The sequence below is a fragment of the Protopterus annectens genome, chromosome 2.part1, assembly GCF_019279795.1.
Source record: "Protopterus annectens isolate FY-2018-M chromosome 2.part1, PAN1.0, whole genome shotgun sequence".
In the NCBI taxonomy this organism is placed as follows: domain Eukaryota; kingdom Metazoa; phylum Chordata; order Ceratodontiformes; family Protopteridae; genus Protopterus; species Protopterus annectens.
In genome coordinates this window covers 1,416,614,973-1,416,639,195 of record NC_056729.1, presented here as the reverse complement: position 1 = coordinate 1,416,639,195, position 24,223 = coordinate 1,416,614,973, and the positions used below count along the sequence as shown (strand labels likewise).

Below are 24,223 nucleotides of genomic sequence, written 5' to 3'. Positions count from 1 at the left end.
AAACTGTTACCAAATAGAGGCATTATAACCAACTTCATTTTTCTACTAACACAAAAGTTAATAGCTGTAAAATTTAGTGTTTTAGCACCATTTCCACTAACACTGCAGCTAACATTGGTTGCTATATTACAATAAGAATATTCCAAGTTCAAACTAAACAGCAAAATATTATGAATGTAAAGCACTATATAGGCAAAATGAATTTCTATAAAAACAGATTTGTCCAGATGATGGTTCTCTGTGTATCATGCTTGTACATATGCATGTGCTGGGGGGAGCAAATGCTCAAGCAACTGCAGTGCTATCTGTTTCTCTGACTGAAAATCTGTAAAATTTAAGTATTTTAAGTCCATCAAGGGAAGGAGAAAGCATATCGGGAAGAAGAAAATGAAAATATCTGCAACACAAAAAACTGTAATCTGAATGCCAGGCAAATAAGCATTACACATCTATACAACCTGATATTTGCACTACATTAGAATCAGGCTTACTTTGAACACACTGCTCTATACATATATATTGTTCAGTAGGCAGTATATAGAAGCAATAGATCCAGGTTCTAAGGAACTTGTGAACAAATGAGTCTACTTTGTATAACCGAACTTCCGATTCACCGACACACAATTTACCGACCCCAAACAACCGAAAACACACAACACCGACAAACACTAACAACTCAAAAAATCGAACACCATTACACCGACACAAAAAACGTAAACTACACATTGCACACAATAACATATCCACTAACCTTAACCTAAACCCTAACGTCCGACACTACCGCACACTTACCCAACCCGCACCCTAACCCACTTAACCCACCCCTAAACCTCAACACCGTCACTATCGCACACTTACCCTACCTGCACCCTAACCCTAACTCACTTAACCCACCCTAAAACATTAAGCCCGTCACTATTGCACACTCACTCCACCCGCATACTAATCCTAACACACTCAACCCTTCCCTACACTACACTACGTCACTATCACACACTTACCTTACCGGAACCCTAAGTCCGACACTACCGCACACTCACCTTTCCCACACCCTAACCTAAAATCCCTCACTATCGTACACTTACCTGTCCGCTCCCCAATCCTAAATCCGTCACTATCGCACACTTACCGGATCGCGCTCAGACGTTGCCGGTCTTTCAGCTGTCGGAATATCGCCTTTTCGATCATCTACCTGTTCAGTCGTTCCATCTCGATCTTCTGGGTGTCGGTGAAGTGGCGGTTCGGTTATTCGAAGTAGACCCGAACAAATACATGGCTACATAATTAGAAAATAGTATCCGATAGATTCAAAGCATTTCTCTCTATCCCTGTACCCTACACTTGAATCACAGCGCACGTCTGTACATTTATCAACCACTTCCATTTCAATATAATGATTGACTGTTAGTAGGTTCTAATAGCTACTGATCAGTTTCAAGTACTAGTCAGACCACTGGCTCAGCTCATCTTCAAAAATCTCACTTGTATCACGAACAAATTGCAACAATGCCACTACTTTGCATTAGCAGATTTCAAAACTAAGAAAATCCAAATCCCATATGCCACACAATATTAGAGAAACTTCATAGGCTTTCTGTAGATTGATGAGTAGACACACGCACATCAATAGCACTATACAGTGTGTACTGTATTTAAGTTATAATTAATAACTATACAGAGGATGTTTCCCTTTTTTAGGGAAGAGTTAAGACAGGCACTGGGAGGCAGTGGAGAGTTACCGAACAGCTGGGTAACTACAGCAGAACTAGTAAGGGAGACTGCTAAAAAGGTGCTTGGTGTGACATCTGGACAGAGGAAGGAGGACAAGGAGACCTGGTGGTGGAATGAGGAAGTACAGGAGAGTATACAGAGGAAGAGGCTGGCGAAGAAGAAGTGGGATTGTCAAAGAGATGAAGAAAGTAGACATGAGTATAAGGAGATGAGGCGCATGGCAAACAGAGAGGTGGTGAAAGCTAAGGATAAGGCGTATGGAGAGTTGTATGAGAGATTGGACACTAAAGAGGGAGAAAAGGACCTGTACGGATTGGCTAGACAGAGGGACAAAGAGCTGGGAAAGATGTGCAGCAAGTAAGGGTGGTAAAGGATAGTGAGGGAAAGGTACTCACAAGAGAGGAGAGTGTGTTGAGTAGATGGAAAGAGTATTTTGAGAGGATGATGAATGAAGAGAATGAGAGAGAGAGAAGGTTGGATGATGTGGGGATAGTGAATCAGGAAGTGAAACAGATTAGCAAGGAGGAAGTAAGGACAGCTATGAAGAGGATGAAGAATGGAAAGGCTGTTGGCCCAGATGACATCCCAATGGAAGCATGGAGGTGCTTAGGAGAAATGGCAGTGGAATTTTTAACTAGATTGTTTAATGAAATTTTGGAAAGTCAGAGGATGCCTGAGGAGTGGAGAAAAAGTGTTTTGGTACCTATCTTTAAGAATAAGGGTGATGTGCAGAGCTGCAGTAACTACAGAGGGATAAAATTGATCAGTCACAGCTTAAAGTTATGGGAGAGAGTAGTAGAAGCTAGGTTAAGAAGGGAGGTGATGATTAGTGATCAGCAGTATGGTTTCATGCCAGGAAAGAGCACTACATATGCGATGTTGCTCTGAGAGTGTTATTGGAGAAATACAGAGAAGGTCAGAAGGAGTTGCATTGTGTCTTTGTAGACTTGGAGAAAGCATATGACAGGATGCCTAGAGAAGAGTTGTGGTGTTGTATGAGGAAGTCGGTAGTGGCAGAGAAGTATGTAAGAGTGGTACAGGATATGTAGGAGGGTAGCGTGACAGTGGTGAGGACTGCAGTGGGAGTGTCAGATCCGTTTTAGGTGGAGGTGGGATTACATCAAGGATCAGCTCTGAGTCCTTTCTTATTTGCAGTGGTGATGGACAGGCTGACAGATGAGATCAGACAGGAGGCCCCGTGGACTATGATGTTTGCAGATGACATTGTGATCTGTAGTGAGAGTAGGAATCAGGTTGAGGTGACTCTGGAAAGGTGGATATATGCTCTAGAGAGCAGAGAAATGAAGGTCAGCAGGGCTAAGACAGAATATATGTGTGTAAATGAGAGGGAGGGTAGAGGAATGGTGAGGATGCAGGGAGTAGAGTTGGTAAAGGTGGATGAGTTTAAGTACTTGGGATCAACAGTTCAGAATAATGGTGAATGTGGAAGAGAGGTGAAGAAGAGAGTACAGGCAGGGTGGAATGGGTGGAGAAGAGTGTCAGGAGTGATTTGTGACAGACGGGTACCAGTAAGAGTGAAAGGGAAGGTCTACAAGACAGTAGTGAGACCAGCTACGTTATATAGGTTGGAGACAGTGGCACTGACAAAAAGGCAGGAGTCAGAGCTGGATGTGGCAGAGTTAAAGATGTTAAGATTTGCACTCGGTGTGCTAGGAAGGATAGGATTAGGAATCAGTATATTAGAGGGTCAGCTCATGTTGGACAGTTTGGAGACAAAGCAAGAGAGACGAGATTGCGTTGGGTTGGACATCTGCTGAGGAGGGATGATGGGTATATTGGGAAAAAGATGCTAAGGATGGAGCTGCCAGGTAAGAGGAAAAGAGGAAGGCCTAAGATAAGGTTTATGGACGTGGTGAGAGAGGACATGCAGGCGGTTGGTGCGACAGAGCAAGATGCAGAGGATAGGAAGAAATGGAAAGAGATGATCCGCTGTGGCGACCCCTAACGGGAAAAGCCGAAAGATGATGATGATGATGATGACAGAGGATGTTTCCCTGGAAGAACAAACAACAGTTTCCTAATTTTTTTTTTTTTTTTAGAATTAGCTGGCTATAACCATAAAACAGTTAGGCAGCTGATAACAAATGCAGCCTGAACAGATATGCAGAAGAAAAATAAATCTTACCTCTTCCCAAATGTCAAGATAGTCCTTTATGCAAGCTACATTGTTTGTTGGTGATAAAAAGTTGGATTTATATTCTGTTCTGAATTTCCTAAATTAAGAAAAACAAAAAAGCAAATTTATGCTAATGATTTCATAAAGAAATGCAGTGATGTAAATTGAAAACAAACTTCTTAACATATTAAGACAAAATAGCCAGCTGCTTAAATATCACTACTTTCAATCATGGTAGAAAGGGGAGTTAGTATGCCTAGAGAATTTCAAAAGAAAGGAAAATATATGTAATTAAAAAAAAAAAAACAGTTATTTGAAGCCTTAAAAACATGGACATTACACTGAATGAAATGAAGACATTAGAATGACTTTGCATATCTCTGTATCAGTTTCTCCCCATTACCTGATGGTCATCAGCTTTCCTATTCAAGGTCATCTTGCAAACAGCCATATGGGTTTGCTGACAGCCTGACCAATCTGACTAATTTGTCTGTCCTTTGTTCAGTGTCCTGCTTTTTTTTTTGGAACCTCCCTGTCATTGTTTTTTTAAATGTCTGCTTAACAGCAGTCTACAGAGACTGTTTATTTTATTTCTAGTCAAAACTACACAAGAGAGCAAAGAATATTGGAGAATTTACAGGAGAGTTAAAAAATTTGATAGATTCCCTGAATCAGCATACTTCTCTCATCACACTTTTTGGACTCTGCAGCAGAGGATTCAAAAAGTAAATCTCTGTCCAAAAGAGAATTCAAAATTTCAAGTTTGACATTTTCTGGGAGGTTCTGAGAATGCAGCCTCACAAACATCCTTAAACAGTATTGGTGGCAGCAGCCCTGGAAATATGTGCAGAGCCATAAACACATTTTAAGCAATAAGTAGTAAGCTGAGAAAAAGAAGAAACTAAACTAACACAATTCAGATTTTTCCTCACAAGAGAAAACTGATGCCAAGACATCCCTCATATTTTCACCAATTGTTATGATAAATTCCAGCATATGAGCCTGACCATTTAGAATTCTAAAATTCAAAATTGCAAAGCATGCACTTTCCCCCCCACACTTCTCAAAAGCTTTTGCATCATTATTAAAAGGTGAAGGATTCAAAATTAACAAAATGTTTGGCAGTGGCTGGATTTACTAAAGCTATAGCTACTGGGTCAGCGTGGGATTAATGTAAGTAAACTTCAAAGACTGAGGAACTTTACAGAAACTATCTGCCTTCATAGGGTCAGCTAGTTGACTGTCAGAGAAACCACAGGCTGTGACAAAAACACCTTCCAAGGATGACAGCACTTGGGGAGGGGGGGGGGTCAATGGGTGAAGTTTTTTGGAAATTCCAGTTGTAATATATCATAATATTTTCTCCCAATGAGAAAGTACAGTTTTGTACCTACCATAAATGTAGATGTCCGATAGATATGCAACTGCAGTCCTGACATATGGGTTGTCCTGCCTCAGGTAGCCCTTCGGTCGGCCGGATTCCAAAGTCTGGGTCCGGCGTCGGCTGATGTCGCCTCCTCCCCGATGTCAGAGCGGCCGGAGTATAAAGGCATCCGCCGACGCCATCTTCTTCAGTGTTTCTTGCCCCAGATGCCAGGTGCCCTCCAAGGAAGGCTAAATTTGTGAATGGATAAGCAAAAAATTCCAGACATGCACAACAGTAATAAACAGATACACCATAAAAGATAACCCCAGCTAAAAAGGAGAGGGGCAATGGACCCAAGGGAGAAAAGCAGAGGGGTTGGAGGGTGGGAAAACCTGACTGCAGTTGCATATCTATCGAACATCTACATTTATGGTAGGTACAAAACTGTACTATGTCCTTCAAGAATGCAACTGCAGTCCTGACATATGGGTTGAATACCATGGCCAAGCTGGGGGTGGTAGGATCTAAGCAAGGGATGGTGTAGCTAAAAGACCCTGCAGGACTGCAGATGCAAAGCCTGCTCGGGATCTGGAGTATAAAGGCAGGTTTGTAGTCTCTGGTAAATGTATGCACGGAGCTCCATGTAGCAGCCTCTAGAATGTCCTTTGTAGCCACTCCTCTTAGAAAGGCTGTGGATGTGGCTATAGCTCTGGTTGAGTGTGGCCTAATATTGGCTGGCACACCCTTTCCATGGAAGGAGTAACAGAATCTGATGCAGTGTCCAATCCATTTTGAAATTGTTTGTTTGGAGACTGCCTTTCCTTGCACTCCGGCAGCATAGGCTACAAATAGTTGGTCAGACTTCCTGGTGGTCTTTGTTCTGTCCAAGTAGTAGCGTAGTTGTCTGTGTATGTCCAAAGTATGTAGCAGCTTTTCCCCTTTATTTTGAGGATTGGGGAAGAAAGTAGGCAGGTGAATTGCTTGATTTAGAGACACCGTGGATATCACTTTTGGCATGAATGAAGGATTGGTCCTTAGAGAAACTCTGTCCTGATGAAAGATGAGAAAGGGAGGTACTGCCATGAGGGCCTGTATCTCCGAGACCCTTCTTGCTGAGGTAACTGCCAACAGGAAGACTGTCTTCCAGGAGAGAAATTGCATTTCTGAAGATGCTGCTGGTTCAAAAGGAGGAGGAGTTAATTTTTCCAAGACGTAGTTGAGGTCCCATGCAGGAACTGGTGGTTTTCTGGGAGGTTTGATATTCTTTATACCTCTTAGAAACTGTCTTAGCAAGGGATGCAAAAACACAGTTCACAGGGTCACAGTTGTAATTTGCTGAGATTACTGAAGCATGAATTTTAATGGAAGAGTATGAGAGGCCACTATGAAACATTTCTGCCAAGTATTCTAATATCTGAGGTTTGCTCATTACTAATGCATCCTGGCCCTTTTTGGCATTCCAGATGATGAACCTCTTCCACTTGGCCGAATAGGTTTTTCTGGTGGAAGGTCTGCGTGCTTCCAGTAAGATTTCCTGAACCTTTTCGGAGAGGGGGACGTGGGGTAAAGTCATGTAACCCTCCAAGCTGTCAGTTGTAATGTTTGCAGGTTTTGATGAACAGTCCTGTAGTTGTGTTGAGTTAGGAGCAGTGGCCATTGGGGCAAGGGCCACGGTTTGGTGTGAGTTATGCTCAGTAGCAATGCTGCCTCGGCCAGTTTGGAGCTATCAATATTCCTTTTGGTTGCTCTGCTTTGATCTTCAGTAATACCTTGGTCAGTAGTGGTAGAGGAGGGAATGCATAGATTTTTAGGGCATTCCAGCTGAAGGAGAGAGCATCCGTTCTCCAGGCTAGAGGATGGTGTGTCCTTGAGCAGAACCTGTCCAGGTGGTGATTGTGATGAGAAGCAAAGAGATCTATGTCCAGTCTTCCCCATGCAGTTGTTATTTGAGAGAAAATGTGTGGATGCAGCATCCATTCGTGTGGATCCACGAAATCTCTGCTCAACCTGTCCGCCAGAACATTGTCCTTGCCCGGAACAAACTGGGATTGCAAATGAATGTTCAGTTTCAGGGACTTTTCCCAAAGAGCCATTGTTAGTCTGCAGAGGGGATACGAGTGAGTGCCTCCTTGTTTGTTTATATACCACATGACCGTGGTGTTGTCTGTCCTTATTAGCAGATGGCCCTGTTGAAGAGATTTTCCAAAGGCTTCTATTGCATGCATCACTGCTAACATCTCTTTTTGATTTATGTGCAGAGGCATTTCCGTGGGAGTCCATTGACCTTGAATGCATCTGTCCTCCATGTGTGCCCCCCATCCATGATCTGAGGCGTCTGTTGTAAAGGTTTGACTTGCTTGAACTTTGCTGAAAGGCATGCCTTGGTTTAAATGGCTTGCTTGAGCCCACCACAAAAATTCCCTTTGCAGGCAGGGGATGAGTGGTATTATGTCTTCTAGGTTGTGGCTGTGTTGAGACCATAAGCTTTTTAGGTACCATTGTAGCTTTCTCATGTGTAGTCTTGCCAGAGGGATCAGAAGAATGCAAGATGCCATGAAACCCAGGGCCTGCAGGATCTTCCTTGCGGTCAGCTGGGTAAGTTTTGCTAGGCTTTTGAAGTAATCTGGTAAATGCTGTTGTTTCTCCTCTGTGAGGAAAGCCATTTGCGATTGTGTGTCCAGGTTTGCCCCTAGAAAAATAATCTTTTGGGATGGCAATAGTCTTGATTTTTGAATGTTGACTGTGCATCCCAAAGCCTGTAGCAACTGAATGACATAGTCCAAGTTTTTTACCAAGGTTTGTTTGCTGTCTGCTTGTATGAGGCAGTCGTCCAGGTAAGGGTATATTTGAATCCCTTGGAGTCTGCAATGTGCAACTACTGATGCCAGGCATTTCGTGAACACTCTGGGTGCAGTAGATAAGCCAAACGGCAATGCTGAGAATTGATAATGCTCTGTTCCTGCAAGAAATCTGAGGTATCTTCTGCAGCTGTGTCTGATTGGGACATGCAGGTATGCCTCCTTGAGGTCCAGAGTAACCAGCCAAGACCCCTTGCCCAGCATGGGAAGGAGTTGCTGTAACGTCAGCATTTTGAATTTTGGCACAATGAGAAAGGTGTTTAGAATGGACATGTCCAGTATAGGCCTCCATTGCTTTTCTTTTCTTGGAACAAGGAACAGTCTTGAATAGAATCCCTGGCCTTGTTCCTGAGGAGGAACCTTTTCTATAGCTTTTATTTGTAACAGCTTTGAAACTTGTAAGAGAGCCTCTGCCCTTTGATTTTGTGGCAGGTTTGGCATGCCTTGTCTCGTTGGTAAGGTGTGGAAGTGGAACCTGTAACCTCTGTCTATTATGTCCAGAATCCATTTGTCCTTGGTTAAAATGTGCCAGTTCTTTGAGAATAAGGATAATTTTCTGCCTAGTGGTGCTTCTCTTTGAGCCTTGGTAGGCGGAGTGAAAGCCAAGTCATTGTGATTGTCCCTGTGGTGCAGGTGAACTCCCTGCGCCACTTCTCTGATTTGGTGGTTGCCATTGGCGGCCCCTGTAGGAGCCTCGGTATTGCCCTCTACCTCGAGCATGCCTGTTTTTTCCCCTTTGTAACTTGTCTGAGTCTGGAAAGGACCAATTCTTTGAAGGCCAATTCCTGCTGAATCTGGGGGGCTGAACCTGGAGGAAATCCTTGACAGTCTGTACTGATTTAGCCTTTTCCTCAATAGACTTCAACACATCCTGTGCATTAGCACCGAAAAGCTTCTGTTTTTCCAGAGGTGCATCCAGGAGCTTAACTTTAACATGGTCTGGCAGAGGCTGTTCTTTCAACCAAGCATGTCTACGAATAATGGCCCCTGTCATGGCTGCCCTACATGAAGCTTCCAATGTATCATAACCACACTGAAGAAAATGATTGCTAACCTGCTGAGTGTTATGAACCAGATCCTGCAATGCCTTTCTATCTATAGGCTCAGGAGAGGCTAACTTTTTCTGCAAGTCATCCATTAAGTAATCCTGGTACTGAAACATATGAAAAAGGCAGTTGAGTGACCTCATGGCAAGGGTGGAAGAGGTATAAACTTTTTTGCCCTATCTCTCCAGGGACTTAGCTTCCCTGTCAGTGGGCAGAGGGTTTTTGGCCGAGGAAGTAGCAACTGCCTTGGGGCCCTGTGAAATAGTTTCTAGATCTACAGAGTGGGCCTTAAAGAGATGCTTATGGGTTTCAGGGACCCTGTAATATCTGTCAGGCTTGACAGGAGCAGGAGGGAGAGAATCAGGCGAAGCACTGGAGTCTGAGAATACATCATCAAGGACATCCAGCACTGGAGGAATAGCTAAAGGTATGTGTTGGGGTAGCTTAAGGAAGGTACGTAGCCTTTTCCTGGAGTCAGAAAATTCCTGACCCTGCCACTGAAAATGTTCTCTCATGGAGTGGAGAACTTCACCAAAAGAAATATCCTCTGGATGGGAGGCAGAGGGAATTGAATCCTCAGCATCCGAGTCCTCATAGGCCTGGAAGGATTCTTCCTGGGTATCTGAGTGCTCTGAATCCCCAGAGGCTTCACCTGAAGAGAGGGTGTCTGTCTGCTCAGTTCTAGGCCTTTTATCTGCAGGCGGCTGAGAACCTCTGTCTGGGTGTGGCTGAGAACCCCTGATAAGAGAGATTAGATCTGCAGCAAGAGTCATGATCTGTCTATCAGAAGAGGGGCCCTGAGCAGTAGGTTTAGGATGGGCCTTGGTCTGGCTGGCAGCCTTAGCACATGCAAAGGCCTTGATGGACATGGATACCGGAGGCCTAGCTGCCCCACGTGCAGGGGTAACCTTGTCCACAGGAATGGTGTCGGGTAAATCTAGAGCTTCGGTTTCTGGTGGGAAATCAACAACCGGCACCGTTGTAGTCTCCAGGACCGAAGAACGCGTTAAAGTGATGTCGTCGGCCTGGGGCGGTTGAATTACCGCTTCCGAAGGGACCGATGCACTCGCGGAGGGCTTAGGTGTGGTATCGGTGGACGACGCGGGCCGAGGATGTCGGTCCCGGTCCTTGCGTTTTTTGGTAGCTTGTGTTGTCGGTTGTTCCGACGGCATGATATATGCGAAAGATTCGCCCAAAAAGTCTTCGGCAAATTCTGCCTGGCGCCTGACTGTGCGCTTATTAAAGCAAGCACAGGCAGCACAGGCCGAGACGTCGTGGTCTGGGCCCAGGCAAGGGAGGCAGTAAGAATGGAAGTCCTTATGAGGTATTTGTTTACCACAAGACAAACAATTATTAACTTTTTCAATTTTTTCTGACATCGGCTGAGGCAAGAAAAAATGTTCCCCAATGGGGTACTTAGCTTTTAGATGACTTCGGTAACTGAAACCCAGGAGCTGACCGACTGGCACTTGCGAACTGCTTCTGCTTCGGGCACCGCGCGGCAAGAAAGACTGAAGAAGATGGCGTCGGCGGATGCCTTTATACTCCGGCCGCTCTGACGTCGGGGAGGAGGTGACATCAGCCGACGCCGGACCCAGACTTTGGAATCCGGCCGACCGAAGGGCTGCCTGAGGCAGGACAACCCATATGTCAGGACTGCAGTTGCATTCTTGAAGGACATCATGGATTCATCCTGGAAATAAGTCTCAGAAAAAGAGAATCCTTCATAGGCAGAGTTAGAAATCACAGTCTTCTCATTCTCATAATCTGATTCAGAAACCTGAGGAGAAAAAATGCATATGTCCCTTCAAAATCTTCTACAGATTATATTTCTTGAACCTCTTCATGGAAAGGGAAATCCCATTTCCTTTTAACAGAAACTATTTTATAAGAAGGATCAAGACCCTGAATAAGACCCTGGCCCAAGCCCAATACTGTCCAGAGTAACTGGCACAGGAGAAGATAAATGTTTAGTTTTCTGCCTTTTTTCACAGGAAATGTGGAAAACACAAACTGCCAGCTTCCCCCCATGGATTGGCACATCATCCTGACAAAGCAGGGTCACATTCCTTGCCCCTTCTCCCATGACTTGCAAGAATGGCTCTTCCTTGCTGATTGAAAGGATCCCAGCAGCTGTAGATGTGTCTAACCCACAGCCCATGGTGGCTGTAGTAACTACACCAGTGGGATCCAAAGGCTAAAATGAGTGGTCTGAGGAAAAAGGTTTGGTCACAGAGAGTCAACCACCTATGGCTGAGGCAAATTACCAGACTATTGTGAAGACAAATGTTAATTTTTTTTTGGTTAGAAGAAAGATTAACTGAGGGACCAGTATTTTTTCCAAGGTCAGGTCAAAATTGGTGATTGTTTCATCGGGTAGCTTAGCAGCAGTAATTGGTAAAATAAGAAAGTAGCACAAAAGTAACCCCCCCAAAAAATTTTAAAAGCACTTTAAACACTTTCCCTAGCCCCCAAAACAAAATAAACAGAGTTTTTCCACAGAAAAATAGTTTTAAACAACTTTTAACCACAAAAGTAAAACAGTGCGCTACAATTAAAAGCACATACAAATCATGAGACAGTCAAGAAAAATAGTTTGCCTTAACTTAAAAGTGCTTGTTTTTCACAAAAAGTAAATTTAACAAATTGTCAGTGGTGCAACAGGTAGTACACTCGCCTATGGCATAGGAGGCGACTATGGGTTCTACTTTCACATCAGGTAGACAGACTGCTGACACTGCAGTACAACATAAGAGGAGAGCTGAACTCCTTTGAATAAGACATTAAACCAAGATCCCATCTTTTTGAGTTGATAGCTCAAGTGAATATAAAAGACCCAATGGAAACTATCAAAAATTGTAGAGGAAGTTTCCCAATGTCCTGGGCAAATTTCCACTAGTAATATATATACCATTTCAGATCTCCCCAGAAAACAGAGGTCACTAGCCTAGTGAGACTAACACAGTCAACAAAGGATAAAAAAAAAATGAACAAACAAAAAGGAATGTAGAAGTTTTTTTTCCCCAACTTATCTGCCCAGCAATGGAGTGCTCTTCTAGGTGACAGGAAAGCTCTGAAAGGCTTGGCACCTAAACCTGACTCTTCAGACAGCCCAGTTCAAGCTAACGGTTTGAGTACATGGAAGGTTCCGTGATGTTTTGGAAGCTGGATAGCTGTTATGTACTATGCAGGACATACAGAGCCAGATCCATCACTAGGCCACCTAGGTAGTGGCCTAGGATCCACTATTGGCTGGCGTGCCTGGCCACAACATTAAATTAAAAAAAAAAAAAAATTCCTGTGTCGCACAGTCCAAATCCTGCTTCTTTAAAAAAAAAAAAAAAGTTATGTACTTACCATAATGTTCCATTTGTGTTGTCCATTTGTATTCTTCCTCAACGATTGGGTTTGGATCAAACCATCGGATCTAACTCAGACGCTTTTTACAGTTCATGCAACACTGAAATCTCTCGAGTTCCTCTCCTACCCATAATGCATTAGTCCTTTATCAAACCCCAGACCTTTTTGCTGACTAGTGGATAAAAGACAGTTAATCTATACCAGTACCTATAGGCTGAAACAAAGGAACTCTGGTTCCTTTAGCATCTTCTAACCCTTCCAGAAGATAATCTGGTGGGGGGTTGGAGGGAGGGAAGTTGAGGAAGAATGAAAATGGACAACACAGATGGACGTTATGGTAAGAACACAACTTCTTTATCAATGTCATTTTCATTAATTCCTCAGTGAGTGGGACAGAGTCCCTAGCTACCGTCATCTGGGGAGGAATCTCAGGAAGGACGTTACTGAGCACCACTGAGCTGAAGGCTGTTCCTGTAGAGACCAGATCTAATTTGTAATGAACAATAAAAGTAAGAGGATTTGCCCATGCTCCTGCTGCACAAATATCGTCCACAAAGATTTGGATAGAAATACTGAAGAAGTTGCCACAGATGTTGTGGAATGATCTTTTACAGCTTTTGGCAAAGATGAACCCAATTTATTGTAAACAAAGGAAATACAATCCATCAACCATTTGAATAAGGTCACTGCACTAACTGTTTTTTCCAATTTTGAGTCTAAAAAGGAGACAAATACTTGATCTGATTTCCTGAAAGCTTTTGTCTTACAAAAGATAAACATGTAACTCTCTGTGGACATCTAAAAGGTGCAACATGTACTCTCTTTTGAGAAATTTGGAAAGAAGACTGGGAGGCTGATAGTTTGATTGATATTGGATTCTGATACCACCTTAGGAAGGCTGGATTGGTTCTTAATACCTATAGATCTCAACCAATCATGGACAAATCTCAACAAAATCAGTGACAAATCCACAAATAATCAGGGACAATCAGGGACACTTAAAAATATTAGTACTGTTAACTTGAGACATTGACAGAATTTGAGAATGTGAATTAATGTACAGTTTCTGAAGTAAAAGAAGTCTATAACTAATTATTGTCATAATTTATTAAATGGAATTCACCAACTTTTCTCCAAAAGACACCAGTTTTAAGTGGGGTTAGGAGGGACAGAGCTAAAATTTGAGTCAAAATCAGGGAATTCCATAAAAATCAGAGAGAGTTGAGAGGTATAGGCTTAGAGGATAAGGCCTGAAGCTCTGAGACAGAGGTAATGGTCACTAAAAAGCCAGTTTTCCAGGTTAAAACATTAGTTCATACTTGGCCAATGGTTCAAAGAGGAATGCAAAAAGATCACAGCAAGGTTGACCACATTGACGGAAAATCTTTTCCACCACTTTGATGTTGAGAAATCACTCTTGAGGCATCAGAATGGACCTGCTCAGCTTGTCTGCTATCACATTAGATTTCCCCAGGATGTGCACTGATATCAGAAATCAATTGGATGAGATTGCCCACTGCCACACTCTCAATGCTTCTCGACAAAGGGGGTAAGTGTTGGTTCCTCCTTGTCTGTTGATGTTCCAGACCACTGACATATTGTCCATCTGAATTTCAATAGTCCTGGAGGGGAGAGTGTCTTGGAAGGCCTGAAACACTAGGAGGACAGCTCTCAATTCTAGGACATTGATATGCATATTGGCCTCTTCAGGAGACCACTTGCCTTACACTCTTACACTGTCTTTCCCAAGACGTGCCCCCACCCGATCTGGGAAGCACCCATGCTCACTATGTCCTTGGGTTGAGGAAGGGTGAAATGGCAACTCTGAAGAACTTGACTGGAGCAAATCCACCAAAGGAGGTAATTTTTAGATGCCTGAGTTATCTTCATGTGGGTGGATAAATACTGGTGGAGAATAGACCACTGAGTTGTTAGTATCCACTGAAGGATTCTCTTTTTTAATTTCTCCAAATCTTTTCTAATATCATGATGGGAATGGACCCCATTCCTACGTCAAAGTATGACTAACATTCATGAAATTAGTATCATTTTAATCTTTGATGTCAGCCAAAAGTGCTCTTTGCAGCACCCACAATGTGACCAGTAATAACTCCTTTTGCAATTCGTATGGAGTGACATGTACTGGTAACATATCTACATACTGAATCAATCACATTCCAACAGGAAAACTTCACAAACAATACAACAACAGATTCCTGTGATGTACCAATAAACAGCTGGAGCCAGATATATGAATACCCCCAAAACTTTAATAAAATAAATAATGTTAAGTGCTTTCGTTCCTACTGCATTCACAGAACTTTCAGAACTAAAAAACTTTTAGAAAGAAACTGTTTAAATGCAATCATTTTGTCACATGACCTAACAATTTTAAAATCCTCCAGACTAACTCTCGCCTCTACCTATATCCTTCCCTCTCTTATGTATGGCTCTCCCCTGCTCACTAACTTATCTTCCACACTTACCTCCAAACTGAAGTATGCTACACCAAAAACTCTAGATTTGCCACCAGTGCCAAATCCTCCTCTCACCACTGCATTTCCCTTCACTCCATAAACTGGCTTGAACTCCACAACCTACTAGACTTTCACCAATTAACCTCAGTCCACAAATTATTATTCCAACCCTCAAAATGCCCTGCACTATCCAACATACTACAACCATATTCCCCCCTCAGACCCCTTAGATCTTCTCACCAAAACCTGATCACCATTCATAAACCTAAGCGCCTGGCTGGTCAGCTCCTCTTATCCTTTACCCTAGCAAAAAAATGGAATGCTCTGCCCTCCTAACTAAGGACCTGTAACAACCATAATAACTTTAAATCTCAACTTCATTCCTACCTCTACCTAAACTGGAAATGCAACTGTACTCTTCCTCCTTTACCTCTCAAACTCTACTCCCCCTTCACTCCTGGCTAACCGTCTTACCTCCCTAACCTCACTCTCATTTGCTAATTTGTACTCATAACTAAATATTAAAATCTAGCTATTATGCTATATTCTCATTTATCTCATGAATCTAAACTGAAATTGTATTGATTATTTCCTGTAAAATGAACCCTACTGTATGTATTTTATACTATCTTTAAAAAATGTGTATGTTAGTAAACTTTGTTCTGTGGAGCTTTTCTCCCCGGGCCTCCACTGAAAATGGGTCCCAGAGCCCAGTGGACCTCCCCGGTAATCAAACTGGAATAAATAAATAAATAAATAAATAAATAAAGCTTAAATACCACCAATTAGCTAAATATTTTAATTTTAAAACAGAAGAAATAGACACTGAATCATTCAACCCGGGGAAACTTGTAGCACCTAATCTAATATGCCATTTTAATCATCAAGTGCTCTTGCACCACATAACCCCAGGAATCAGCAATAATTTGATCTAAATTCACAAAATAAAAACTATGTTCACCATTTGTTTCAATATGCCTAAATAAGGCATTAGTCTTTTTACAATTCTTAATATCAGACAAGTGTTCATAAATTCTTTTCCTTAATTTTTTATTAGTCATTCTGACAAAATGCAGAACAGGAATCACATCCTGCCAAATAAACATGACCAGATTTCATAGGTATAGTGGACAATCACTTTAAACTGTGTTCCTTTAACAAAAAAAATTGTTACAAACCTTTGTATATTTATATTTATTACAATGGCCACATTTAAACATACCTAAACTTTCTATTTGTTTTAATTCCCTTATAGCCAAGCTCAAGCAAATTTTTAAATGATTTACCTTTCCGATAAACAATAAATGGCTTGTCCCCAAGTTTCCCCACTAAAGAAGCATCAGTTTTAAAAATGCTCCAATACCGGTATATACAGTCAGCTATAGCCTTGCTGTCATTTGAAAAAGTTGTTATAAACAGTCTAGCCTTGTATACTGTTGGTCACTAACATTAGATGATGAAATACTTTTTTCTGTCACTGAGTTATTTGTTAAAATGGGGCTAAAAAAACTGTCTTTTATTGACAACCTCATTTTTAATTTCTTCCAATATATTCAAGGAATACCCCCCTTTGGCTACACATGTCTACTACCACTTCTCATTCAGTCAAAAAACATAGCATCATCAGAAACTATCCATGCCAACCGTAACATCTGTCCTTTAACTATGGGCTTTTTCTGGTAGCTCGGATGCCAGCTTTTAAAATGTAGATAATTGTTTGAAAAAGTACTTTTCTGGAAAATATTGGAGACAAAATGAGCTTCACTTAAATTCTCTGTGAGCTGTATATCTAAATAAGAAATGTAATCTAGGTCAAACTTGCATGTAAATTTCAAAAACTCAGTGGTGTTGTTTACATAACTTAAAAACTCCTGTAATTTCTCCTGGGAATGATTCCACAAAATAAAAATGTCATCCAGGTAATGGATATATATCAACCAGGAGTCTTTATATGTACTTTTAAAAACAATCTGTTACTCCCAGTATTAAAAAAAATGTTCCAGGGCTTCCAGTGTTGGAACACCCCAAAATATCTTCATATGGTGACTGCCCAGTTGTTTCCTCTTCCACTGTTTTTTCCTTATTTTGGATGTCTGTTGCTCTATCCAGCTGTGGTGGTTTCTGAAATAGATTTTCTACACACTGAAACTTCCACTTTGCAGGTACTCTACAACCTCATTTTCTATTTCTTTAACTTCTCCATTATTAATCTTCTTTTCTACTTTTCCTCGTTGTCTTATTTTTTGTATTGTGAAGTTTTCCATATCCGGATTCCTTTGCCTATATTTCTCTTCAAATATCTTTGATGCTGCTCTTTTTATATTGATTAGTTTTGCTTTCTTCTTTGCATAAATATTACACCATACTAAATCATTTTTTCTTTCCAATGTCCATATTTCTTCTTCAGATGTCTCCTGATTTTTGTTTCTCCTGACTGTCGGGACTCGTTCCATCATGCTGTGATGCAACCTGTGTTAGACCTTCTACACCAAATCTTTCACTTTGCAGTCATGCCATAACTTCAGCTTCTATTTTTTTAACTACTACTTTACTAATCTTCTTTTCTACATTCTCTCTGTGATATTTTTTATTGCGAAATTTTCAATATCTGAATGCCTTTGCCTGTATTTCTCTTCAAATATCTTTGGGGCTGCCTTTTTTTGTGTTGATCAATGTGGCTTTCGACTTTGCATACATTTTGCACCACATCAAATCTCTTTCCCATGCCCATTTTTATTATAATTTTCAAAAATTTCTAGGTTTTGTTGTTTATATTATCACACTTCCTTAGATGCTTATTTTTCTACATAGAAGTTTCTTGGTCTATATAATGTTTTTCACAAATCTGTTGTATTAATGAACACAAATTTTTATTTGAGGCTTCTGACAGTTTTTCTTCATAGGTTCATACTAGGCTATCTGCCCTAGGGCATTTATAAGCCTAGCCAGAGTGTGTTTGGCTTTCGCCACCTATTTTAAATTAATTTTGCTATGCCCTTTTTCAAGGTTAGTATACTGTGCCTCTGTCTAACAGTGATACAGAAGTGATACCCGGGGTAAACCTACGATCTCCCATCCACTCATCAAGATTCCTCTTGAAGGGAGTCAATGGAGGACTGCCTAACCTGGACTGGGATTTTATTCCAGAGTGTAGGGAGCCTCTGGGTTATGAATCTGTTCCTCCAGCATGTCCTATTTATTTCAGTGCTGAGGTTGAAGTCTCTCGAGCGCGTAGCCCAATGGGATTTGGATTTTCTGAGGTGCAGCATGCCCACTAATTCTGGGTTGGACATGGCTTTATACGTCAGGCACAGATCGCCTCTGAGCAGGTGGTATGCCACTGAGTAGAGCTGGAGTTTCTTTAACCGGGCAGCATATGGCATCTGTTTGAGCCCTTTGATCCTTTTGGTGAGGTACTTTTGGGGTCTTTCCAGTTGCTGCAGGTGTCTGGTAAGGTACATCCCAAAAGGGGCATTTTACTCAGTTATGGGCCTGATGAGGGATGAGTAAAGAGGCACGATGACCTCCCCTGATCTAGATGTGAATCCCTTCATGACTAGGTGGGCTATATAAAATGTTTTTCTTACCACTTTGGCCACATGGTTGTCAAATGAGAGATTGCTATCAACTTGGGTCCCCAGGTCCCTAATTACTTCTTCTGTACTTAATGGATTACCACCTATGTGGTAATTTGTGGGCACTTTGTTTTTGCCAAAGGGGATACTATACACTTTTTGGCGTTTAGCTTGAGGTCATGGCTCTGGCACCAGTTGTGTGTTTCTATGAGGCCCTTTTGGAGGATGCTTGTGTCGGCTGGAGAGTCGATTATGGCGCCCAGTTTGCAGTCATCTGCGAACTTGGTCAGCCACAGTCCTTCGGTGTTTGCCTGTACCTCCGAGAAATATATACCGAACAAGAGAGGTCCCAGGACTTAGCCTTGTGGGACGCCACTTGTAATTGGTTTGGAGTTTGACATGGCTCCAACAATTCTAACCATGTGGGTTCTGTCCTTGAGCCAGTTCGCAACCCATCTAGTGACATAGGGGTTTATAATTAAGCTGGTGAGCTTATCTATAATGCCCGAGTGGGGTATTGTATCGAAGGCTTTTGCGAGGTCCAGGTAGGCTGTGTAAACCACCTTCCCCTCGTCAATGGCCTTGGTGACCGTTTCAAAGAAATCGACCAGGTTTAAGAGGCAGGATCTGCCCTTAAAGCCGAAGTGGGTAGGATCCAGTGTCTGTAGGTCTCCAATATCTTTATTTATGAGGTCCATGATGATCCTTTCCATAGCTTTGCAGACCAAGCTAGTCAGGCTTATAAGGTGATAGTTTCCAGGATCCGTTGAGGCACCACCTTTGTGGAGACGGACCACTGTTTCTGTACGCCACTCTTTGGGTACATATCCTGTAGTAAGGCTGAGATTGAAAAGTAGTTATATGTTTGGGTTTAACTCTTCTTGGACTTCATGTAGGACAAAGCCCGGGACACCGTCTGGTCCCATTGATGCTGTGTTTTTTGCTTTGGAGAGGGCGGCTCTTACTTGAGCATCTGAGATGTCAGGGGGGCAGCACTCTGCTGAGATAGATATTTGCCCTTTTGGTGGGGAGGGGGGGGAGAAGTTTGCGCTGAACCTGTCAGCTAGGATGTTGGTAATGTCTGTGGGTTCGGTGTACTTTTTGTCATTTTGGACTAATTCTGAGCATATTTGGGAATTCCCAGCCAGGTTCCTAACATAACTAAAGAAAGCCTTGTGATTATCCTTAGTGTCCTGTGCAATTTTTCTCTTGAAGCTGGCCTTAGACTATTTTATGAGTGCCCGTAGTTTTTTGCTAATACTGATCAGAGATGCCTTCCCTTTTTGGGATTTTGCTCTATCATGTAGTAGCTTCCTCCTTCTATTGTATAGTTTGTTTATGGCTGGGGTCCACCAGACAGGATGCCTAACTTTGGAGGATTGGGTCTTGGTTTTATTTGGGATTGCATGATCCATGCATTCCTGAAGGTGTTCATAGAATGCGTTTATAAAGGATTCTGTGGTCTGGGCCAGTATTTTCCACAGGCCCGGGGCTTTGAAGGATTCCACCTCGGTTTTGAGGAGTGTGAAATTTGCTTTAGAGAAGTTTTTCACTGTGGTTTTCTGGGCAGGGGTGGGGTCGGGATGTGAATATCCAGTGAGATTAGTTTATGGTCTGATCTTACCAGTGAGGAATACACTTCTGGTCTGGAGCATAGAGTCCCCATGTTGGTGATGATCAGGTCCAGTATGTTTTCCCCTCTTGTGGGAGTGGTAACAAGTTGTTCCATAGCATTTGAGTTTATAAATTCTAGGAACCTTTGGGCTAGGGTGTTGGAGCTAGAGTAATGCTCCCAGTCTATGTTTGGGTAGTTGAAGTCACCCAATATAATGGTGTTTGGAGAGACCTTCATATTTTCCAGTGTTCTCAGGAAGGCCGAGTGGGGTTCCTGGGTTTGGGAGGGTGGTCTGTAGCAGGCTATAAACTGGAAGTATTTTTCTTTCCTTTAATGTCTCTCAATCTTTTTTTTATATTTTGTGTCTGGAAATTCTGGACTTTTTGCATAACAGTAACAATACAGAATTTCTTTCTTATCCTCAATAGTCCACTCTATCGTCTTTATGGCTCTTCGTTGGCCTATCAGTTTTTGTGATTTTTGTGGACTGCTACTTCCTTCTACAATGGGGGTGAGGGGGGGGGGGCATTCTCCTCTCGGGCCTGGCCTAGCCCCATTGTAGGAGTGTTTCCATATTTTGAGGATTCTACACTATCATTTTTTCCAGTCCTGGCACCAGTGAGCCTACCAGGATTGGGCATGTTTTTATCCTGCGTCTCGTGCACCCAGCTATCTTTTTTTATTTTTGACCTACTTCTGTATAAAATACAGTCTATATATCAGTGTTGTCTTGGTGAGATTTTGTGAAAAACAGGGTCCATCTCATGAAGGTACTCACCAAGACTTGAGGATGAATTAAATTTCAGCAATACTACTCACCTTTGCTTGCTGACTTCTCTCCATTCCCTTGTACGGAAAATAAGAAGTTATGTACTCACCATAATGTTCCATGTTTGTTGTCCATCTCACCTACATTCATTGCTGGTTGGGTTCGGAACAGAGAATCTGTTCCTACTTGGCCTATACAAAAGCTCGAGAGCTTCCACAGGCTCGAGGCTATACCCTATTCCATCATGCTCAAGGAAGATTACCCGGATCTTGTTTGCAAATACTAACTATAACTAGTAGCACCTACATATAACCATGTCCAATAAAGGAACTAAGGAAGAGATTCAGAGAACATCAAATTCAATTTAGCAAGAAACGTCTCGATCCTCCAGGAGTGAAAGCTGGGGGAAGGAGGGTGGGACACAAGAATGAAGGCGAGATGGACAACAAACATGGAACGTTATGGAGAGTATATAACTTAATGTTATGTTGTCCTATCTCGCCTTCATTCATTGCTGGTTGGGACAGCATCCCTAGCACCTTCTTTCTTGGGTGGCGCAAGGGAAAATACTCTTCAGCACAGTGGACCCAAAAGAGGCCCTGTTCCTAGAGGCCAAATCAACTTTGTAATTAGCAATAAAGTTATGAGGCTTTACCCATGTTGCTGCTGCACAAATTGAACCCATGTGTAACCTTGCCTGAAAGGCTGATGAGGTTGCTATAGCTCTTGTGGAGTGGCCTTTTATTTTTCCTGGAAGTTCTCTATTCTGAGATCTGTATGTGAAGGTTATACAATCAGTAAGCCAGTAGGAAACTGTGACCTTAGATATGGGGGTGCCCTTTTTATCTGAAAAAGATACAAACAGTTGTTCTGATTTCCTGAATTCCTTTGTTCTGTGGAGGTAGAAATGTAACTGTCTGTGTATGTCCAATTGGTGTAATTTGTACTCTGCCTTGTTGCCATATCCTGGGAAGAAAACAGACAAGTTGGACTGATTCAAATTTGCTTCTGAACATACTTTGTGGAGGAATGAAGGGTTAGCTTCTCAGGGAGACTATCTTTGTGGAAAATCAAGTAAGGAGGACATATTGATAAAGCCTGGAGTTCTGATACCTATATAGCAGATGTGATGGCTATCAAGAAGGCTGTTTTCCACGTCAGAAACTTTAGTCGATATGATGATGCAGGTTCAAAGGAAGGAAGGATAAAGGTGGGCAGCACAAAGTTTAGGTCTCAAGGAGCTGTTGGTTCTTTCACTGGAGACCTTAGTAAGAAAGTGCCTTTCAAGAAGGCTTTGCAAAGCCTGTGGGACATCATTTTTAATCCCATTTCTCCAATATGATAGTTTGATATAGCAGGTAATTGAACTCAAATAGTACCTGCAGCTGCACCTTCATCGAAAAGTTTTGCTAGAAAGTCTAATTCAGCTGTTATAGGGACAGTGAAAGGATCAATGTGATTGTTGAAAGTCCAACGGGAAAACCTTTTCCATTTACTAGCATATAGTTTTCTGGTTGAAGACTTATGGGACAAAATCAAAATATGTTTCATTGCAGGGGAAATATCTGGAAGTCTGGCTATGAGTGGAAGTGGAGCAGCCAAGCTGTCAATCTGAGGGTTTGGCCTGATGAATGGAGCATCCCTGAGGGATGAGTCAGGAGGTCTGTAACTGGGTCCAGAATCCATGGCTCCTCTTGGAGATAGGGCCATAGAAAGGGGAACCAAATTTGATGGGGCCAGTATGGGGCAAAATATCTAACTGCTCAATGCGCTGACTTTCTGAAGGACTTTGGGAACCAAGGTAAAGGGAGGAAAGGCATAGAGGAGACCCGGGGTCCAATCATGTACAAGTGCATCCCTTGGTGACTCCCCTGGAGGGGGGATCAGGGCAAAGTACCTGTTGCATTTGGCATTCATGGATGTTGCAAAAAGGTTGCAGCAAGGCTGGCCCCACTTGCGGAAAATCTGTTCCACAACTTTCTGTTTTAGGGACCACTTGTGAGGTATCAGAATAGCTCTGCTGAGTTTGTCTGCTATCACGTTGGACTTCCCCTGGATGTGTGTTGCTATCAGAAAACACTGGGAAGAAACTGCCCACTGCCATACTTTCTAGACCTCTTGACATAGAGAGTAAGACTTGGTTCTTCCTTGTTTGTTTATGTACCACACCACTGACACGTTGTCTGTCTGAATTGGAATTGTTCCTAGTGGAAGGGAGTCCTGGAATGCCTGCAACACCAAAAGCACCACTCTCATCTCTAAGACGTTGATATGCAAGTGGTTCTCGTATTCCTGCCAAATGCCTTGGACAGTCTTTCCCAGATAATGCCCCCCCCACCCCATCTGGGAAGTGTCCATGGTCACTGTAGCTATTGGTTGCAGAAAGACAAATGGTCTGCCTAAATCCACTTGAGTGGAGCGAAGCCACCAGCACAGGTCCCTCTTGCAGGATTCTGTTAAGATGATCTTGTGAGACATGGACAGCTCTGGCATAGACCATTGGATGAATAGTAGCCACTGAAGAATCCTCATGTGCAGACAAGCAAGGGTATCAAGGTTATTGCCGCTGCCATGGTACTTAAAACTTTCAAGACAACCTTTGCTTGCACTTTTCTCTTCGTTAAGAGGTTTTTGACTCGCTGATGTAAGGTTTGAATCCTCTTGGGAGGAAGTCTCGCTAACATTTCTTTTGTATTTAAGTCTGCCCCTATAAAGACGGTATGCTGTGATGGCAACAAGGGAGATATTTTGAAGTTTATCATGATGGCTAGCTGACAGCAAAGATGAATGGTGGTGTCTCTCACTCTTGTTAGTAGATGCTTGATGGTGGCAGTTAGGAGCCAGTCGTCTAAGCATGGAAACACCTGGAATCCTAGATGCCTCAAGTGAGCAGTAATTACTGCCATGCGTTTGGTGAACACTCTGGGGGCTGTAGTGAGACCAAAAGGCAGAGCTTGAAACTGGTAGTGACTGGCTCCCAGCCAAAAGTGTAAATGTCTCCTCAATTGCCTGTCCATCTTTATGTGGTAGTATGCATCCTGGAAATCTATTGAGCACATCCAATCGTCTTTCCCCAGAAAGGGGAGTACTGACTGGTATCTGGAACTCTGACTTTTTGACAGACTTGTTTAGTCTGCTGAGAACCAGAATGGGCCTCTAGTCCCCTGTCTTTTTTGGAACTAAAAAGAACCTTGAGTATGTTCCGGATCCAATTTGGTCTGCGGGGACATTTTGGATGACTCTTTTTTTTCTAGCAACTTTTGTACCTCTAGAGTTGCATGGTCCCTTT

The 24,223-nt window shown here is 42.5% G+C and overlaps 1 protein-coding gene across 3 annotated transcripts in view; it reads right to left on the bottom strand.

The window, feature by feature from the left end:
• MDM1 (Mdm1 nuclear protein) overlaps window positions 1–24,223 on the bottom strand; it is a 1,807,772-nt gene that overhangs the window by 978,415 nt on the left and 805,134 nt on the right. For all 3 annotated transcript variants that reach the window (XM_044062890.1, XM_044062891.1, XM_044062892.1), the window contains one exon: window positions 3,878–3,965. In XM_044062890.1, coding sequence (XP_043918825.1) covers window positions 3,878–3,965 — 88 coding nt within the window. The remainder of the gene's footprint in view (window positions 1–3,877; window positions 3,966–24,223) is intronic.